A 20,565-nucleotide genomic window follows, 5' to 3' on the forward strand; every position below is an offset into this window, starting at 1 on the left:
ATGGGGGCTCGGACTCTCCAAGGGGGCAGACATGAGGCTGGGAACTCCTCTGATTGGCCCCAGAGGCTGGGGATGCCACCAAGGTGATTGTGAACTCACAGAATGGATTAGAGACCTCTCCTCACTTACTTCCTTAAGGGACCAAAGATGATAGGCTCCAAGCACCTGCTGGGAAGGCTCCTGGGTACTATTTGTGCACAGGTGACTGAGAATGCAAGGCTGCCTTCCATAGCCTCCCTTAGCCACACATTAACCAATGTGTGACTAGTGTGACCTTCTTTCTACAAGAATACAACTTCTATTTCCTTCTACTTGTCTTACAGGGTTTTGTAAGAAAGCTACTTAAGCTATTGAGATACAAGAAAATCCTCTTAATTATATTAATCCTTTTTGTCATTATTATTTGTCATTATAGTATTTTAAAACTTGCCAAATATTTTAGATATTCTACCTCATTTGAACCTCATAATAACTCTGAGATGGATGACACTCATTTAATAGATGAGGAAACTCAGATTGAGAGAAGTTCTATGATTCCCCATGTTCACAGTTAAGTGTCTGAAGTTGGATTTGAACCAGGCTTTCCCAATTCCAAGTCTGGTACTCTAAGTCATGGATCACAAATTAGTCAGCTACTTTTAGCTAATAGAAGATTTAAGTAGGAAAAGGAAGCTCCTTTTTTTTTTTTTTTTAAAAAACATTGTTGCTCATGTTCTCCCATGATTAAATCAACTGTGTATGAATTCATGAAATAGGATTATGCCACAAGAAACAACAAATATGAGAAATTTCCAAATGCTCGGAGAGTTGGCTAACAGGACACCCAAAGTAAAATGAACCATATACCATAGAGAAAGACTGCTGCAATGCAACAAAACAAGCACTAAAACAACTAAGCTTGGCCCTAAGGGAGAAATAAGGCATTGCATTTCGTGCAGAACCAGGAGATCATTATTCACGGCAACAACAAGACTATATGATGATCAATTCTGATGGATGGAGCTCTTTTCAACAATGAGGTGATTCAGACCAGTTCCAATGGTTTGGTGATGAAAAAAGCCATCAACACCCAGAGAGGGAACTGGGGGAACTGAGTGTGGACCCCAAGATAACATTTCCACTCTTTTTGTTATTGTTTGCTTGCATTTTGTTTTGTTTCTTTTTTTTTTTTTTTACTGGTTTGATTTGGTTTTTTGGGTGTGGCAAGATAATTGTATAAATATGTATATATATATATACTGGATTTAACATATATTTTTTACCATGTTTAACATATATTGAATTACTTGCCATCAAGGGGACGGGGTAGGGAAAGGGAAGGAAAACTGGAACACAGGGATTTTGCAAGGGCTAATGTTGAAGAATTGTCCACACATATGTTTTGAAAAATAAAAAACTTTAATAAAGAAAAAAAAAAAAGGAAATGCATTTCCCTACTTTGGCTGAGAAATGGGAGACTTATCGGTGTGAAAGGTGGTTGATGTTTGCTTGGCTTTGTTTATCTGTGTTTTTTTTTTTTTTCTTGTAAGCAAAAGTGAATGTGGGAGGAGGGAACAGAAGAGGGGCATATTGGGAAATGACTGTGACATAAAGCCAAAAAGCATTAATACAACTGGAAAAACAACAATGCTGGTGGAGGGAGAGGGATTATTGCTGAAAGAATGTTTTTTGACCTTATCCAGGAAGACATCAGCTTTGAGAATTTGAGTCATCATTTGTCCAAATGACCCAGGGCAAGCATAGAAGGAGTAGATAAATGTCATTACAAGGCTAAGGGAACAGAAAGAAAGCTCTTAACTCTCTTGTCTGTGTCTTTTTTCTTAACTTAATTAAGGGGACAGGCATAAATCCCTAAGTGCTATTAAACTGTCTGGTCAGGAGGCACAGGGAGGGTATGAGAGTTAGGGAGCCTGTTTTATAGGATAATTCTATAGGATTGGTCGTTGGCCAACAACAAAACTCCCTGGCTGTCTCCTAGAGCAAGAACAGATAATTTCCAGTAACAGCTGGATGGAAAGACCCTCTATTTCCAGCTGCTGGAGTCATCTGTTTTTGTTTTGATGATGAGATTTAAATGAGGAAGGAGTTACGGGGTCAGATGTCTTCAGTACCAGGTGGTTTACTCAGCTTCCCTCCCAGGACTTGCTCTTCTTGGCCCTGGTGGTATCCAACATGGATGGAAGGCATCCACAGTGAGGAGAGCAGGGCAGTGATCACCTTCATCCTTGGGAGCAGGTCACCATGTTCCTAGAATCCTGTGTGACCTGAGACAAGTCCCCAAGTCTGGGCTCTGTTCCCCCCTCTATAAAATAAGGGCATTGGGCAGTATAGGCTCCATGGTCCCTTCCAGCTTGAAATTGCTGAGATTTGGTCATTACTGGTTACATGTCCCATAATATTCTCAAAATTAAAATGACTGACCCGAGATTCATTATCTCTTGCCCAAAGGCATGCTGTTCTGTTTCAGTCAAGGGGTGTGTCCCCATTTTTCTGGTGCCCCATCCCTGGTATTCTCCAACTCTCTGTTCTCCCCATTTGGAATCTAACCAATGGCTGAATCTCACAGATACTACTATCACTCCATCTCCTTCTTTGGCCCTCTTCTCTCCTCCCCACGGCCTTGTTGCCTCTCCCCCAAACTAGTGTAGGGATCCCAACTGGTCTCAAATCTCTCCTCTTGCCAGTCACCCTCCATCCATATTTTCCCCCAACACAGGATCCAGATTCTGGCTTAAGAAGCTTCCCTGGCACCAGGGCTGCCGCTAATATACAATATCAAATCCTCCACTTGACATTCAGAGCTCTCGCAGGCTGGCTCTATGGGCTTGCTCTTCCTGGGACTTGACGTTCCGTCTCCCTCCTTCACTCCTTTGCTCTACTCCCTATCCGGGCTTGGAACGTCCCACTCCTTCCCTTTCTCTCCCCCAATTGTCCTTAGCTCCCAATTTAAGGCTCAGCTCAGCCACTTCCTCCACAACTGCGTTTGAAGGGATTTAAGAGGTCCATTTTAGAGGTCATTTTACAAATGAAGAAGCTGAGGTGCAGAGAAGTTTAGTTAACTTCTCCAGAGTCACCACTAAGAACGATCTGAGGCAGATTCAAACCCAGGGCTCCTCGACTTCCAGCTTCCTGGAGCCCCTTAAAGGAGGAACTGTTCCACTTTTGTCTTGGACTCCCCAGTCTGTTAAGTGCCAGCAGCTTCATAAATGGACCCTGGTCTTATAGAGGCAGGAACAGAAGCCAAGGGAGGTGAAGAGTCTCCTGGTCCCAGAGCAGGGAAATGGCAGGGTCTGAACCAGCCTCCCAGACAGGGCTCTTGTCCCGACCCAGCCGTTCGTCCAGAGCTCCCGGGCACCTGGTGCTGGAGCCTCCCTGCATCCCCCACAACCGGGATCTTGGAGCGTCAGCTTTTCGGTGGGATCCAGATGCCATCGGGCCGAGCCAGAACCAGAACCAGCCGATGTGAAAGAGCAAGATTGAAGCCAAGCCAGAAAAGAAATGCATTTGTACTGCAAGCCTAATAATCAAGAAGCCTGTCTCTGCTTAAGAACGGCAAAACAGAAAACATGTTCTCAAGGGTGTCTCAGCTCCAGGCCCCTGAAGGAATTCTACATGATTAGCCTGGGAGTGAGCCTCAGTTCCCAGCTCTGTAAAATGGGAAGGCTGGACCTGGCCTTGAACGGGCCTCCTGCCCCCACCCTGTGACCGCAGGTCCCTCTGGTCGGCCATCACATTGTCTAGCCCGGAACCTCTCCCACCACCACCCACCACCACCCCCTCCGCACTGAGCTCTGCCCTCATCCTGCCCTCAGCATCCTGCCTGGCAGAGAGCACAGCCCTAATCAGGCCTTGTTCATTTATTCCAATAAATGGCTCCCAGAAAGACGACCTCGGGATCCTGATGTTTTCTGCACGTTGGGAGCCTCTTACCCAAGGGGCAGGGTCGTGGCTGATAAGAGGCCCTGCTGGGAGGCCTGTCTGCCCCGGGAGAGCGCCCTGCCAGCCAGGAGCTGATCCTCACGGAGCAACCCTCAGGGGGCCTTCCTGGGCAGCAGATTCCTGACCCAGCGTCCTCCAGTAACCAGATCTCCAAGGTCATGGGTTATGAGACTGTTGGCTGCATCTCCGGACTAATTCAGCAAGAAGCTCTGATGCCCGTGACTGATTTAGAACACAAACCTGAGCTTCATTCGGCAGGGAGGCTCCTCCGGGCGGCAGCCTAGGAACTCATTAGCCCAGGTCGCCCCCCACGTTCACGCCTCAGACACGGACAGGCCGAGGATGCCCTGTCTACACCGGCAGAATAAAGCAGGGAACCAGTGCAAGTGCCAGATAACTCAGGCAAGCTCTGGACCCTCCTCCGCCCTAACTCCAACACACAAAATCCCCATGTCTCAATTACTTATGACTTTTATTATTCAAATAACTGCCTCGATCCTCTCATGCTCAGTGTGTGAAAATTAGCCAGGCCAGCATCGTGGGGAGAGCCCTGGGAGCTAGGGGACTGGGGTTCTCCGGGCCACAGTGACAGACTCCAAGTTCTTGGCAAGAACTCGTCTTGGCCAAGCTAACTTTTCTATTTGGTCCTGTTATTTATGGAGCCTGGCCCAGGGATGGGCAATATGGGGAGTCACTCACTTCTCCAGATTATATTGTCAGTCATCAGCACTTTCCAAGTGCCACATCTTGGGCCAAGGTCCTGACAGCCCAGCTCGTTCACCACAAGCTGTGTGATTATGGGGTCCCCCCACTTTTTTTTGCAAGGCAGTTGGGACTAAGTGACTTGTCCAGGGGCACACAGTTGGAAACCGCTAAATGTCTGAAGGTGGATTTGAACTCAAGACCTCCTGCTGCAGGGCCAGTGCTCCGTCCTGCACTCCATCGAGCTGCCTCAGTGCCCCCTTTAGATGCTCTCCACTAATTGGCACCTTCCAGTGTCTCTGCCCTGTGGCCTGGTGCCCAGCGAGCCCTCCAGGCTAGGTGACTGAGCAGGCCCGAGGAGGCTTGTCCCACTTGTCCTGGCTGCCTTTCTCTGAAAGGAGACAGAGAGACCACCCGCTGTGTGAGATGGTGGCCCGTGGCCACGGGACGTCTCCCGGGAATGAGTCCCCAGGTCTGCTCCAGCCAGGATGACCTGGTCTCATGCAGCAGAGGGGCTTGGCAGGGCCATCCTAGGACATGGAATGACCTTCCATGGCCCTGTCTCACTGTTCCCCAGAAGTCAGATCCCATAACTTGGCAGCCAGAGAATTGCCTTTCCTGTTGCACTTCCTTTAGAAACGGAGCATCAGAAGTGAGAAAGCTGACAGGACATTTCCCCAACTTCTAGGAATGCGGGAAACTCTGTGTGCTCAGCAGAGCTCCCGGAAGGGGCAGTGGAACTGCTGGCAGTGCCAGCAGCAAGGGAATACAGCAAGGGAGAGCATGGCCAACTCCCAGAGCTCCCGTGCTTTTTACACCCAGACTTTTGACTTTTTTAACCATCAAGCTGACCTTCAGTTGTACAAGGTGATCCATCATCCCTGCTTCCCAGATCATCACCAATGGTGGGATGCCCTGGGGAGATGTGAGGATCTGGGTAAAAGTGCTTCACCTCATCCCATCCCTCAGGCTCCCAAAGAGAAAAGGGACAAATGTCTTTTTTTCCAGAGCCCGCCGACCACAAGTCTCCCGAGTCCATGTGGCTCATTCTGGGGCTAGGGCAGTACCCGGCTACAACACCGCTGGGTAGCATTCACTTTTTAAAATGTTGAGTTTGAAATTCTCTTCCTCTCTCTTGTCCATCCCTCCCCCTCCTTGGGAAGACAATTAATTGGGTATCAAATATACGTGTATATCACAATTTTTTGAGCTCAAACTTTCTCATCTGTAATATCAAGATAATAAAAACCGTAACATTTACCAGACTCCTATTGCAGGGGGTTGTTTGACAATTAGGTGATAGGATGCCTGTACCATTCCCTGCAACCATAGAGCGCACTGTATTTGAGTTATTATTACTAAAACCAACAAATTGAGAATAAAGCAGATGCTATTGTGACGATCGAGCTTAATGAAAGCAAAGGTGCTCTAGAAATGTAGGAGTAAAAATTACATTTATATGTGTATATATACTAATCTATTCCATCAACTTGTTGATTAGACTTAAAATATTCAATAAAGTCAAGATATCACTTCAACAATAACTCATCAAAAGTAACACAAGTCTTCCCATTCATTCTAGAGATTTATTATATTTAATAAAATCAAGATATCACTTCAGCAATGACTTATCAAAAGTAACACAGATCTTCCCATTCATTCTGGAGACTTATGTTTATGAGTTCATATAAAAGATTGAGTAATAAGAGTTTTTTCTCTCCCAGGTAATATGTTAAAAGAAAGAAGACTCAAAGCATGGAGATGAGTTTAGGAGGAAAGAGAACAGTGAATGGGACAATGAATTCCCTCATAAAAAAGAGAGCAGATCCTGAGGGCCAGGAGATAATGGCCTGGGATCTGGATTAGGTGATCCATCTAAAGGGAAGAGATGCTGCTTAGATGGTAGAGAGGGCGAGCCCAGTAGTGGGAATGGGGGTGGGATATGGATTTGGCCATCCTGCTTCCCTATCCTTAGGAGCAATGAGAAGACATTCAGCTCTAAGCTAACATTTACAAGTTTCTTCCCATGACCATATGAGCAAGCCAATGGATGGATGACCTGTGTGCTGCAAGAACAGCCATGGAACAGATCTGAGGGAAAGCCAACCAACCCACTGGGGTGAGTCCATTTAGAGCCCAGGTTCTTAACCTGTGGTAGGAGTAGGAGTATTAAAATATTAAGGAGTATATATAAGTAAATATATTATATATATAAATATATAAGTAAATATAAGCCCAGTAGTAGGAGTAAAATATTTTGCTAGCTGTGTATTGATATAATTTCCTTTGTTATCCCATGGTGTTTTATTTTATGCTTTAAAAACACAATTCTGTTGTGAATACATCCAGGCATTCTGGAGAACAGTTTGGAACTATGCTCAAAAAGTTATCAAACTGTGCATACCCTTTGATCCAGCAGTGTTACTACTGGGCTTATATCCCAGAGAGATGTTAAAGAAAGGAAAGGGACCCGTATGTGCAAGACTGTTTGTGGCAGCCCTGTTTGTAGTGGCCAGAAACTGGAAACTGAGTGGATGCCCATCAATTGGAGAATGGCTGAATAAATTGTGGAACATGAATGTTATGGAATATTATTGTTCGGTAAGAAATGACCAACAGAATGATTTCAGAAAGACCTGGAGAGAATGACACAAACTGATGCTGAGTGAAATGAGCAGGACCAGGAGATCATCATATACTTCAACAACAATACTATATGATGATCAATTCTGATGGACATGGCCATCCTCAGCAATGAGATGAACCAAATCAATCCTAATGGAGCAGTAATGAACTGAACCAGCTACGCCCAGTGAAAGAACTCTGGGAAACGCGTGTGAACCATTACATAGCATTTCCACTCCCTCTGTTTTTGTCCATCGCATTTTTGATTTCATTCTCAGGTTATTTTTATCTTATTTCTAAATCCAATTTTTCTTGTGCAGCAAAATAATTGTAAAGATATATATATATCTATATATAGATAGATATATATATATATCTATCTATATATAGATATATATATATTGTGTTTAACATATACTTTAACATATTTAACATGTATTAGTCTACCTGCCATCCAGGAGAGAGGAAAAGTTGGAACAAAAGGTTTTGCAATTGTCAATGCTGGGAAAAAAAATCCATGCATATATCTTATAACTAAAAAGCGATAATAAAAAAATAAATAATCTATTTAAAAAAAGCCACAATTCTGAAAAGAGTTCCTAGATCTTACCAGCTACCAAGAGATCCATGACAGGTCAAAGATTAAGACCTTGTTGTAGAGAATTTATAAGGAGATAAGAACCAAGAGTTTTGGTAAATAATGTGTTCAGGAGAATAATCATTTCAATGTGAGATCACAAATCCACTGAGATATGGAAATGCTGCATTTTCCTCCCAGAATGTTGTGAGAATTAAAGTGAGATCTGATGCGTATTTCTCAAGCCTAGGGGTATTATCAATGTTAGGCAGTGTGACTAGTTTTCCACATAACCAAATGGATAGAGGGTTCAACAGGATGGGTGGTTTATTCATAAGACTTAAGGACTGATGGGCAGGGAAACTTAGAACTCCTTGGAAGGTCTCCTTACATAAATGCAAATGATTGCTTTATTACCTAGAAGAAAAATGGATATTTGTATGGGAGAAGGCTGGGAAGTCCATTATGAGATCATTTAAAGAATAACCAATTAGTATCAAGCACAGACAAATAGCTCTGCCACATGCCTGGATGAGTCCAGCCTCCCTTCCTCCCCCCCCAACAATTCTCTGGCTACTTTCCATGGCCAAACTGTAAATATCCTTAATATTGTTTATATCGTGTAGGATGAATATACAAAAAGGCTCTGCCTTGGTGAAACTAAAACTATCCAGGCAGCAAATGTTCAAAAATTCAGTCTGCCCTCACGACTTCCTGATCCCTTCGTATTTTTAAATTATTAGATCTTTGTGTCCACACCACTCAAGGACAGAATGACTTCAGCACAAACCCCTGTAAATCCATCACTGGAAGGGCAATGGCTTCTGAATGGCACCTCATGGAAAAGCCAATTACTGGGAGCAGATTGCCCGCTGAGTTGTCCACATTTCGGTGCTTTACTGAGTGGTTCCAGCTCTCTTAATATCAGACCGTTTCAGGCATTTCCTAGTGAAGCAATGCCAGTGTCTCTTGGGGCAATCCCATGGGCTCTGGGAGGACCATGGGCTGACCCGGGCCTCAGAGCTTTGGGAGATGGATCCTAGGAAGGTTTCCTCCACCCTGTTGTGTAAGGGATCCCAGATATTCCAGCTTTAACCACCCCCGCCCTTCCAGGCAGAGAGCCATGAAGAGTTAGAGCTGGAAGAGAGTTCATCAGCTCATCCAATCCCAAGTATTCCCATTTTTCAGGGGAGGAATTAAAGCCTGGGAAGGTAAGGGACTTGTGCAGTCACAAAGTAGCAAAGAGCTGGGACGTTTGAATCCAGGTCCCCAACGTCTTCCCCATGAAATCAACTCTGACAACTGCAAAAAGCCCCAGAGAGGGAATCTTGGGTTCACATAGAATCATGTGTCCGGACATTTTACCCAAGGGCCGTGATTTGCCCCCATGGCAGCCTTGAGTCTTATTGATAACATATGCCTTCCCTGCATCACTGGTGATCGGTGGCTCTTCTTGAAGAAGAAGAGCAGGGAGAGGGAAGACTTTGGGTGAGAACCCCGGGCCACGGAGGCTCAGGCGCAGTGGGGGGGCCCCTGCTTGGTTCTTCCTCCGGCTTAGACTGAGCTCGGCTTGGAGGGAGAGGGGCAGGGAAAGTAGAGACTTGAGGTTGATGGTGAAAATAAATTAGCCTGGTTCTCTGCCTCTGTCTTCTGGACTATCCTCGGGAAAGAAAACTTCTCCAGGAAAAGGTGGGCTCCTTGAGGGCAGGGGCCTGTTTTAGCATCCCTAATCTTTGCACTCAGCGAGTGCTGAACAAAAGTCAGTGGAACAAACACATGGATCAGAGCTCAGTTATCACCCGCCTCCTGTTTTCACTTCCACTCCTTGACCCTTAAATCTGCATCCCCACCCCACACACCCCACAGACCCCACAGACCCGCCAGTAGCTGGCCCCCGCCTCACTCTAGTCTCTCCTCTCCTTCAGGATTGCCTCCACTCACTGTGGAGCTGGAACTTCCATCCTCCATCCTGTTTCTGCGCACAAAGGCCGGCCAGACTCCAGGCCAGACCCCCCAGGCCGCCTTGCTAGCATCCACGTCCTCCTGCCTCCTGTGCGGCTGCTCAGGGGGATTGTTCCCAACAAAGGCCCACCCAACTCCTGATCTCACCTTTCTTCTGTCTGACCTTACATGCCCCCTTCCCTCGCATGCTGCTTGACCCTTTTGACTGTTCCATGACTTCTCATGTCAGTAAGGGCACCCTTTGGGACTGGGATCGATGCTCCTGTGCACTCTCCAGATAACCAGCTGGCACTTCCTCCATGTACCCTGTGTCCCTTCGCACCCCGCTCCTTCCCTCCCTCTCCTCCTTTCTGCTCTCCCTCTCCTGATCTCAGCTTCCTCATCTGTAATGTGACCACCCATTAGGTCTCCCCCCTCAGCACTAGACCTCCAGATCCTGTGACTGTGGACTGCACTTAGTGACAATTCCAGGGCTATGGAAGTCCCCATGCCCCCTCACTGCTCACCGCTGTGTGACCTTGGACAAGGCTGTCACACGAAGGTCTGACTGGGGCCTCTGGGTCCCTTCCAGCTCCAACCTGAGCCCCACTCGTGTCTCCAGCTGCTCATTGGGCATTCCCAACGAGATGACCTGGAAATATCTCAGATTGGACACGGTGCCCTCCAACTGGTCTTATTAGCTTTTTTAATTCCAGATCCAACTTCCCTCAAAACTTGGCTATTTCTGTCAAAGTCACCCCCATTTTCATCATTGACGTCTACGATGCTGGAGTCATTCTTGACTTTGGACTAGAGGTAATAGGGAGCCACTGGGGATTAGTGAGGAGGTGGAAGGGTGACACAATCAGAACTGTGCTTTATGAAGTTCTTAGGCAGCTAAGTGGAAGTGGAGTCAGAGATATCAACTAGCAGCTTTTGCCAGTCCCAATGTGAGGGGATGAGGGTCTACCCCTGGTTTCAGTTTATTCATCTGTAAAATGGGGCCCCTTTTGTGCTAAATCCATGACTCCACAAGTAAAATACATAGATTTTGCTTGTTGCTCAAGACTCGATGCTGGAGGTATTTTAGATGAGGAAGCCAGAGAAGTGAGGAAAGGGCCACTTCACTGTGACTAGAACATAATCCACCAAATCAACTATTTTACTTCTTGTCCTTCATTTTGAGTACTAGAGCACTTTTGTTTATATAAAATAAGGACAATGGCTTCTCTAGCACTTGTCTCTGAGGCTAGGAAGATGACAAGGGAAAACCCCAAATAAATCTAACACATCATTGTGGAGGAACGGAGCGAGAGCTGGCATTTTCTCAAGTCATTGTCAATTGCAAGAGATTGCTAAGCCCCCAACACCCCCTTTTCAAAGAGGAGAAAATCAATCAAAAATCACTTAGTACCTCCTATGTGCCAGGAGCCATGTGCAACAGGCCCAAGGAAGACAATACACAAAAGTCTGTAAAAATGAAGAGCTGGCCAAGGAGAAGTGTTCCGTCCCAGGACCCCAAGGGCCCAGAAGTCTCCTATCTCCCCCTTTCAGCCTGTTCTTCCCACTCCACTTCCCATGGTGTCTTGCTGAGCTTTTCTTAAAGCAAGGATGAGGACCCTTGGCCCCAGAAAGACTTGTGGGTGCAGACACCCTTCCCTTCTGGGGGTTATGTGATGCTGCTGCCCCTAGACGCCAACTTCCTCTCTCTAGCTTCTTTCTACTCGGTGATTATATCACAGACAACCAGCCCTCCAGGGGCTCCAAGGGGACATTTGTCCTAGCTTCAGGCCAAGGTCCCCACCTCCTCTGTCCCTTCTCACCAGCATCTTCCCACAAATGAAAGCCCAAAGCCAGAAGCCACCCATCCAGGACTCTCCTCCTCTGCTTTGAGCAGGAGCAGTTAGTTTCCTCTTTTTGCTTCTTGAGAATTTTCTAAGCAGGGATTTTAGATGACTGAAAATCGCATGAGTGTGGGTTGGGGACATCTCCCCTGGACCAGATGAGGGGGCCGGCTCCCAGGGACAAGGCTGGGGACTCTTTTTAGGAGCAGCCTTATACAGGGGGCCCTTTTTTCTTTCTCTGTCTCTCTCTTCTCCTCTGTCTGCCTGTCATTGAAAGAGATAGCCCCATGCAGTAAATGTGCAGCGAGCCTCCCTTCATCCCCAGGGGCTAACAAGGCAGTGGGTTTTTAAAGGGAGGCTTGGGCTGGACAGTCTGAGAACAAGTTGGGACAAGGAGTTGAGGGTTTTTCCAGAAAAAGAGACAAAACAGGGAACTGAAAGAGGGAGGCAAAAGCAACCGGACCTTCCTTCTAGCCCAGAGCCCAGCTAGAGCCTGGCTGCCGGCTAGCTGGCGGCTAAGAGATCCTAAACACTTTCAGTAAACAGACTGAGAGTGCTGACATCACTCACCTTCTGAAATGGGCAAGAGGCGGTCAAGGAAATCCGTCTGAGCCAACACAAGGGAGAAGAAAATCTGGAGAGAAATCCCCAAAGTGACGGGCCTCAGCACCATGCTGCCGGGGTCCAGGAATTCCAAGCCAGCGCCAGAGCTGCTCTGGGTTTGGGGCCGGTTTTCTCTCTCGGCCCTTCTCTTTGACTGGCTGAGCGATGTGGATCTCTCTCTTCACGCTCCTCTGCCCGTTCCAAGTCATTTCAAAGAAAGAATGCCAACCATTTCCCATGAAATCTCCCTACACCACACGGGGTTATTTATATTTAACTCAAGCTGCGGATCAAATGCCCAGATTAAAATGAAAATCTTGCAATTTTATTTTTCAAATAGCTCTAGATGGATGCTTGTAACATTGTGGAGGGGAAAATGGGAATGTAATCCAAATTATTAGAGGTAGATATATGGGTTGGTTATTCTCCATCATTTAACTACTCCAGACTAGGCTTATAACACAGTATGAACCCAATTAACTGGATGATAAGGGCCACGTGCTGCCAAACTCTGCCTTTCTCCACTAAGCACATTTTCCCTTTATCATCCCTCTGGTGACAAATACCATACCTTAATCTTGGAGACTTCTACCATTGTCCCTTTAGATATGTAGTCTCAGACTATTTATATATTCCAGTTATGAGCTGTATATATTAGTATACTATATAGTATATAGTATATTTTACATATATATATATATATATATATACGTAAAATGGGAATTATATTCCAACAAAATTAGTTTCCTTTGCAATCATATATTTTAAAAATATATTATTCTAAGACGGGGTCTATAGGTTTCCCTGGACTAGTCCATGATAAAACTAATAGAAATGATGATTTCTCTTTTATATTAATAACCAGTTACTACTGGGGAGATTCAGGATGTTTTACCATCCTATTTCCTTATTCTACACTAGGTCAATCAGCCTCAGAAGAACGAGGCTGGGCATGGGGGTGGACATGGGGTGAGAGGAGATCCTTTATCTAGATTGCCCAGGTTTATGGAGGTGGTCCAGGAGTAAAAGTGACATAATCAAAGTCACATCTTCCAGACCCTTATTATAATAAGTCCACCTCTCATTACAATATTAATTCTCTCACTAATTGTTAACCAATTGTTAACCACCTGTCAGGAATACCCATTCTTCCAAGGGTATGTAAGCATCAAGAGGTCTCCAGGAGGGGTGATGAAAGAAGGCCAAATCAAGGGGATTAAAATTATGCCATTTACAATAAAAGAGACTGAGACAGAACTCTGAGCCAACAGTACTTTATTAAAGGGCTCATGGTCCCCTCCAATGAAGTGGACCTCAGGTTTTCCTTACGATCTGAAATGATTCTTCTTTCCAGGGCCCTCTTTTATAGGGCTAGATGTCCAGATATTCAAGAACAGCTCTACCAAATACAGAATAATTCCACTGACACGTGACACATAAGCTAAAATAAACAACATAATAGTTAGCAGGGTCACAATTTGGGTAAAGCGAGGAATATCTCCACACAAGATGGACAGGCTTCTCCTTAAATAGGAGAAAATGGGCCAAGCTAAGACAATCAGTGACCATGGTCACCGGCTCCTATTGGACAAGAGTCTGGTCCAAAGGCACAAGAATGTTTTGGGGGGACTTTCCGTGTAGTTGTCATCTCTGCCACGCTGGGCTTGGCCACATGATAAGGAAAAAGCAGGGTGGAAGGACTTCAGCTAACTTCCTCTAATTAAGCAAGTGAACTCAGAATCTGTACTCATAGCTCTGGGCCCTTAGATACAGAACTTTGATATGATTCCAGTAACTGAATAATACTGACTAGAATACAGGAGGGGTCCAAATGAATTATTTCTCACATACCCCTTCAATCCACAGATTCTCTGGATCGTTACCACTTGGATGCATGGAGGGCAGTCCCCCATGGGCGACGCAAAACCAGAAGGGGGCAGTCCCCTTACTGAGGCGCAAGGGAGACATTAGTGAAGAGGGGAAATGGGCACAACTCATGACATGCTGTTTATGTTCCATTTGATTCAACATTAACTCCTAATATCTTAAATATATCATGATTATCTGAGGTGACTCTCTCATTAGCCAAGAATCACAAGGGAAAGGGACCTCCTATTAAAGCATGCCCTACGAGAGGTGAAAATTGAGGGTCCCCAGGCCATCTGGTCAAGCACAGCATTGTCTTCTGCCCTGCTTGAGTTCTGGAAATCTGAGTCTGTGGAAAAGTTATTCCGTTCTGGTGATGCACGGCCTTGGATGCGGTCATCTGGGGATCTCTCCTCTTGGGAATTCTAGAAGGAGCGGGACTTCAGAGCAGCTACAAGTGCATTTGTTTCTCCAGTTCAGGTCACTTGCAGAGATCTCTTGTTAAAAATCTCTGACAAAATGGATCTAAATACAAATCTAGTTTGTTGTTACAATAACCAGGTGAGGTAGTAAGAGCCAGCTTAAACCTTAGTAGCACTATTATGAACATCACTAGATCAGAGAATATATATTTTAGGTCAACAAATTCAAGCAACTAAAAAAAATTTTTAAAAATTGTCAACCCAAATTTTATATTTGCATATATAACTATCTCTCTTTGATATAGATGAAAAAAGTTCAAGGCACTTAATTTTATATTTCTAAAACAAGTTCTTTTGCTTGATAAGCTTTATAAGGGGCTTTTTCCTTCTAGATCTATGTCTCAGGTGACAAGACTTAAGTCAAACTCAATATAAAATAGAACTCTAAGAAGAGTTATTATTAAAAATATGCAATTCACTTAAAACATCAGAAAAATTTAATTGTTGCATCAGGAGGACCTAAATTTTAAAAAATGAATCTTTCTCTCTCTTAATATTGTAAATAGATGTTTCAATTTTTTACACAAAAAATTTAGAATCCAGTTTTGGAAACTGTCACATCTCCTCCTAAGTATGTGTATATATATCTATATATATTATGATGAAATTATCTGAATTAAAAATCACCATAGGATTCATTTTTTTTTTCTTTTTTTTTAAACACTTGTCCTTATCAGTGGAATTTGCTATGTGAGGAGAAAGGCAGGGACATAGCAGCATTAGTTTTGTTTGATTTTAAGTGTGAGTCATTAGGAGCTAATTGTGTGACAGGATATTAGAGCCGGGTTCAGAATTAACAGGTGGGAAAACTTATTTATAAAGATGGGGACAAGTCAAGAGAATCCTACCTTCACCTTCGCAAGGTCGTTCTCTCCACTTTCCCAGAGACATCCACCTGTGGCAGTCCTCAGACTGCAGGGGCACATGGCATTTCCCATAAATGATGAACTAGCAGCCTTATGCAGGGTGAAGACACATTTGGTTTCAAGACTTAGAATAACAGCAAAGTGAAGTCCCAAGAGATTCTTCCTCAAAGAGCAAATTCTACTAAATATAACTTAGGACTAGATAATTGTTGTTTTTCTCATATATTAACTTCAAAACCTCATCTAGAAATTTTTAAAAAAACTATTCACAAATTGCATCTATTCAAAGCCATCACTCCAACCATCATTCCCGCCTTGGTCTTCAGACAAAGCCAAAGAAAGAACATCAGACTATTTCTAGAATACAATGGGATGAGAATGAGATGGGATTCCCTTTAGCAGAGTCCATGTAGATACATAAGTCATACCTGGGCACAATTTCCTTGGTGGAAGCTCTGGTACTAGGGAACAGTTTAACCTTGGTCAAGGATTGACTTGGGCACAATAATCACCTTTTTCTGTAAGTAGTCCAAGAAGGGTGCTAGCTAACATAAGGCCAAGGTGACTTAAAAAGGCAAGCTGATTATAAGCTCCACAGGCTGCCACGCAAGTTGCCACTGGGATGGTGTCTGAAATAACCCATTCATTTAATTAACTCTTATCCCTTGTGTGCTACGACTCTTCCTCCTTTATAAATTCAAAAGGATACCTGGTGGTGAACGTTCTAGGAAGGAGTGCCCTACCTTCCAGTCTCAGACCCAAGAGACCTGTTTAGCTTTGTACTGCTGTTTCTATTTCTTCATCACAAGTTCATACATAGTGAATAGTTGTTTGGTAATGGCATTAAAAGATATACGAGTTTCCAAATGATCCCAAATGACATCCACTTTACTTTTCAAAAGTATCATTTCTCTACTTTGGTGGGAAAAGCCCTAGTTCCTCAAATGGCAGTGCTATAGTTTCACAAAACCCTGTCAAAAGGGCTCACCCCAAAGAACCTCACAGACAAAAATCTCCCAAGAATATTTTACCATGCTTTTCTCTCAACAGGAAGTCATCTTTAACTATTATTTTCTATTTTTAAAAAATACTCCAATATCATATAATAGATATATTTATAATGTAACAGTATTCAGATTGAAGAGGAAAAAATATACTCTGACAGTTTCTTTTAGCCTTTTCTCATTTAAAACATCTCCAAACATGTGATAATAATTCTAAATTATTATATAAAATAATTCTAAAACATATCAATTCACAGAAAGTCATTTATCTTATTACCCCCAGTATCTTCATGCTAATCACAGTAGTTTAAGTAATGCCTATCATGTGATAGACCTTTTTTATGTTTTGAAAGTTGCTTAAGCCTGGTTTTGGTAATACTTGAAAATCATTAGCTTGTATTTTCCCCAATTTTGTTAACATTCCATGCCAATTAGAAAAAGTACCTATAAATGGGATACCATTTGTTTAATTATATTCCCACAAGGTCTGAATAGTATAGTGCTCATCCTTTACATAAGCCAGGCTCTGTGTTAAATATTTTACAATGTGGGCTTCTCCCAACAACCCTGGGAGATAGGTTTAAATATTTATTATTTTCTTTGTATACATACAAGGACTAATTTCATTTACTACCATTATAATATTTTCAATGCAATCAATTTTGATTCATAATGACTAGTGGCAATCCCTAAACATCGCTTTGTACCAGGTTCATTTTTAGTTGGCTTACATTAAAAAAAAATTTCATGGTGAGTCTCAACTTCCCATTATTTTTTTGAGTTATCCAAAGAGGCAAACCAATTACTTTAAATTTTCTAAATTACTGATCCTCTAATTTAATAATTTAAACCAGAGCACAGAGATAATCCTTTCTCAATCAATCAACATGCATTTTATGAAACATATTTTGCAGTGTTATGTTGATTGGGGAAGGAAGATAGGCGGCAATTATCAAAGGAATATTGCTTAAGAATTATTACTAAATCTTGTCTAATTCAGTGGGATTAAGATCCTCTCTGAAATTTCCTTTTCAAAATTCCAAAACCCTTTACTTTGAAACCCAGAATTTACCATGAAAGTGCAAACAGATTCCAACATTCTTTCCCATCCACTCATCTTTAACTTTTTTTATTTCCTTAAGCAAAACTAATCTTTCTTTCTTCTTCTTACTTAATTTCTCTCCTTTTTGGTTCTTTAATGATTACGATGGGGGGGACCCTGAATCTGTCCTTGGACTTTGGAGGGAAGAAACTCTCCTCTGGGAGAGGGCTGCCTCAGATGAAGTGGCTTCATTCTGTTATCTTGGTGGGACTAATTGAGTCCAGGACCCCTCCTACTTAGCTCAAACTTAAGTGGTCTCTTTTGATTGGAAATCTAAGCCTGGGGACAGTGACAACATTGAAGAAATTTCATTCAATTGATCTCTTATTTAAAAAGGGCAGTTTTAAACTCATGATTTGCAGAGTCCTGAAGCAGAATCATGCTATGCCAAGGGACCTCTCTCCCCTTGGCACAGCTGCCTACCAGGACCCCTGCCCACTGTGAGAGACATTCTCTTCTCAGTGATAAACCTTTTGTTATCTTTCTGCCAAGATTTCTCTGCTAGGACCTTTATCTCTGCCAGGACTGACTTCTCAGTGCCAATAAAACTTCCTTTTTGCCAAACTTTTTGGGTTGGTGAATTCTTTCATGTTGAACCTGTGCCGACCAGAAGGGGATTCTCACACCTCAACCCTCTGCACTGCCATTAACCACATCAGTTACAAATGCACAATTCAACCTAGTTTCTTTAAGGACTTTTAAGCAATCAGTTTATTAAAATCACATAGTTTTATTTTGTTTTTGTAGGTAATAGGCAAATAGACTCAAAAACAACTCATTCTGCACAAGTTCCTCATTGTAGGGTGTCACATTTTTTAGTAAGCAGAATGATGAGAGAAAAAAATCCTCTCTCTCTCTCTAAAATTAACCTATTTTTCCTCTCTCACAACATGGCTAATTTGAAAATATGTTTAAAATGATTTTGTTTAGCTAATTGTACAATATTTCAGAGTCTGATTCTTTTTCTACAGCAAAATAACGTTTTGGTCAGGTATACTTATTGTGTATCTAATTTATATTTTAATATATTTAACATCTACTGGTCATCCCTGCCATCTAGGGGAGGGGGTGGGGGGTAAGAGGTGAAAAATTGGAACAAGAGGTTTGGCAATTGTTAATGCTGTAAAGTTACCCATGTATATATCCTGTAAATAAAAGGCTATTAAATTAAAAAAAAAATGATTTTGTTTGTATCAGATTGCTTGCTGTCTTGGGGGGAAGGGAAGGTAGAGGAAAGAGAGGAAAAAACAAAATTTGGAACTCAAAATCTTACAAAAGTGAATGCTGAAAGCTATCTTTGCACATGCAATTATTAAATTTTTTTTAAAGTGATAGTGCCCAATGTAAAAAAAAAAAAAAATTTAACATCTTTTATGCTGGAAAAGGCACTCATCTATTTTGGCAATGCCCAAAGGATGTGGTCAAATTGCACTACTGGAAAACTATCTGAAGGAGATTGTATTTATCTGAAGAGCTCAGAGTGTAACTTTTTCTGTTTCCCTTTAAATCACTCAAAATTAAGTATTTTGGTTTTTTTCCCTCTCAAAATTTCAATATTTAATACCTTTGTACATCATATGCTCATTTAATTTAGATCTTTTCTGAGAGCTCTCCATTAGTGTGCATGCACTTATTCCGAGATCTTTTGAATTATACATATTCTTCAGTTCTATCTTCAATAATTCTCTCCCTAATTTACTATAGCCTTATTATACAATTTGAACTAATTTTCACCAACCAATTAATTACAACACAAGTTTTATTGTGTTTCTAATTTACCTAAATAATTGATTTAAAGTGCAGTGGTATCGCTGAATTTCACCAATCTTCAGTGCTTTCTGATTTCAAATTGAGTTTTCTTTTTCTGGGAGCATACTGGGATTCATCTTTAATCTGAGTCTTAATCAAGACTTGATTGGTGCCCAGGTTGTTTGTTTAAAAGCAGCAAACAACAGAAAGATAAATGAACTCCAATTCTATTCACATTTATCCTTTGCTGAAGATGGTCTAAAATTTCCTTATTCTGCCTTTTAATATTTTTTCCTATGATAAATTTATCCCAACTATAAGTATGCCTTTATTCTACATAAAATTAAAACTAATTTTACTAACTTATTTCTCAAAACTTCAGACTTAGAAACTGACTAGCTGAAACTTCTCTAGGCTTAGAAAATTTCTTTTAAAATTCTGAGTTATGGAATTATTTAAACTCACAAGATTTTTTATTTAATTTCTCCTATAGTATTTCCTAAGATTTTCTTAACACTTCCCTGAATTCCTATTTCCCTGAATCTTTTCCAAATCTATCTCATGACTAATGAGACAATCCTTAAAATGCAGACTTCAGCTTTAAATCAATCCCTATCGCTAGTTATTTTTGAAAAGGTCCTTTTGTTGCTGTCATTATTTTCACTGAACTCTACAGAGTTGGGTAGTTTCTCATAAACTCTTCAAATTTAGAAATGAAAGAAATTTCATTATTTCTTTTCTCCCCACAAATTTGGTTTTCAATCTTTTTTTATCTTAGTTTTCAATTAATTTCTGTATCTATCTTTTCTCTCCAACATGGCCAGTATTGATAAGAGAAAAAAGATTTGTCTTCTAAGGCTTTTTTTTTTTTTTTGCTAAGTTTTACTATTTACTATTTTTTTTGTAGCCTGTTTCTTTTGGTGTCATCATTTATAAAAAAAGACACATACAGAACATGTAACAAGACACAACATTAAATCCAGCCTGAACTTCCTAAGATTTTGAAAGTAAAATCTTACCTGTCTCCTCTATTAAGTATAGAATTTATAATCCATTAATTTCCTAATTATGTTAATACTTTTAGAATCTTATAAAAATATAATTTAATAACAACACAAAATTGCTTTAGTCTATTTTGCCAGTTGATTTCACTTTGTATTTATTCTCTAATATTAATCCATAATTTTCTAAGTAGTCAAAATTCCCATGCTTTGGCCAAAATCTTTTGTATTTTCAAACCAAACTTTATAAAGCTATTTAATAGA

The 20,565-nt window shown here is 42.0% G+C and overlaps 1 protein-coding gene across 2 annotated transcripts in view; it reads right to left on the bottom strand.

Annotated features, from left to right (window-relative positions):
- Positions 1-13,489: 13,489 nt before the first annotated feature.
- Positions 13,490-20,565, bottom strand: part of HACL1 (2-hydroxyacyl-CoA lyase 1) — an 82,343-nt gene continuing 75,267 nt past the window's right edge. Inside the window, exon 17 of one of the 2 annotated variants that reach the window (XM_031940273.1) lies at positions 13,490-13,672. In XM_031940273.1, the coding sequence (XP_031796133.1) occupies positions 13,631-13,672 (42 nt within the window). In that variant the 3' untranslated portion in view covers positions 13,490-13,630. Of the gene's footprint in view, positions 14,623-20,565 lie in introns of both variants that reach the window. The other variant, XM_031940276.1, reaches the window with a different exon arrangement.

Source organism: Sarcophilus harrisii, chromosome 5 (assembly GCF_902635505.1).
Source record: "Sarcophilus harrisii chromosome 5, mSarHar1.11, whole genome shotgun sequence".
Taxonomy (NCBI): Eukaryota; Metazoa; Chordata; class Mammalia; order Dasyuromorphia; family Dasyuridae; genus Sarcophilus; species Sarcophilus harrisii.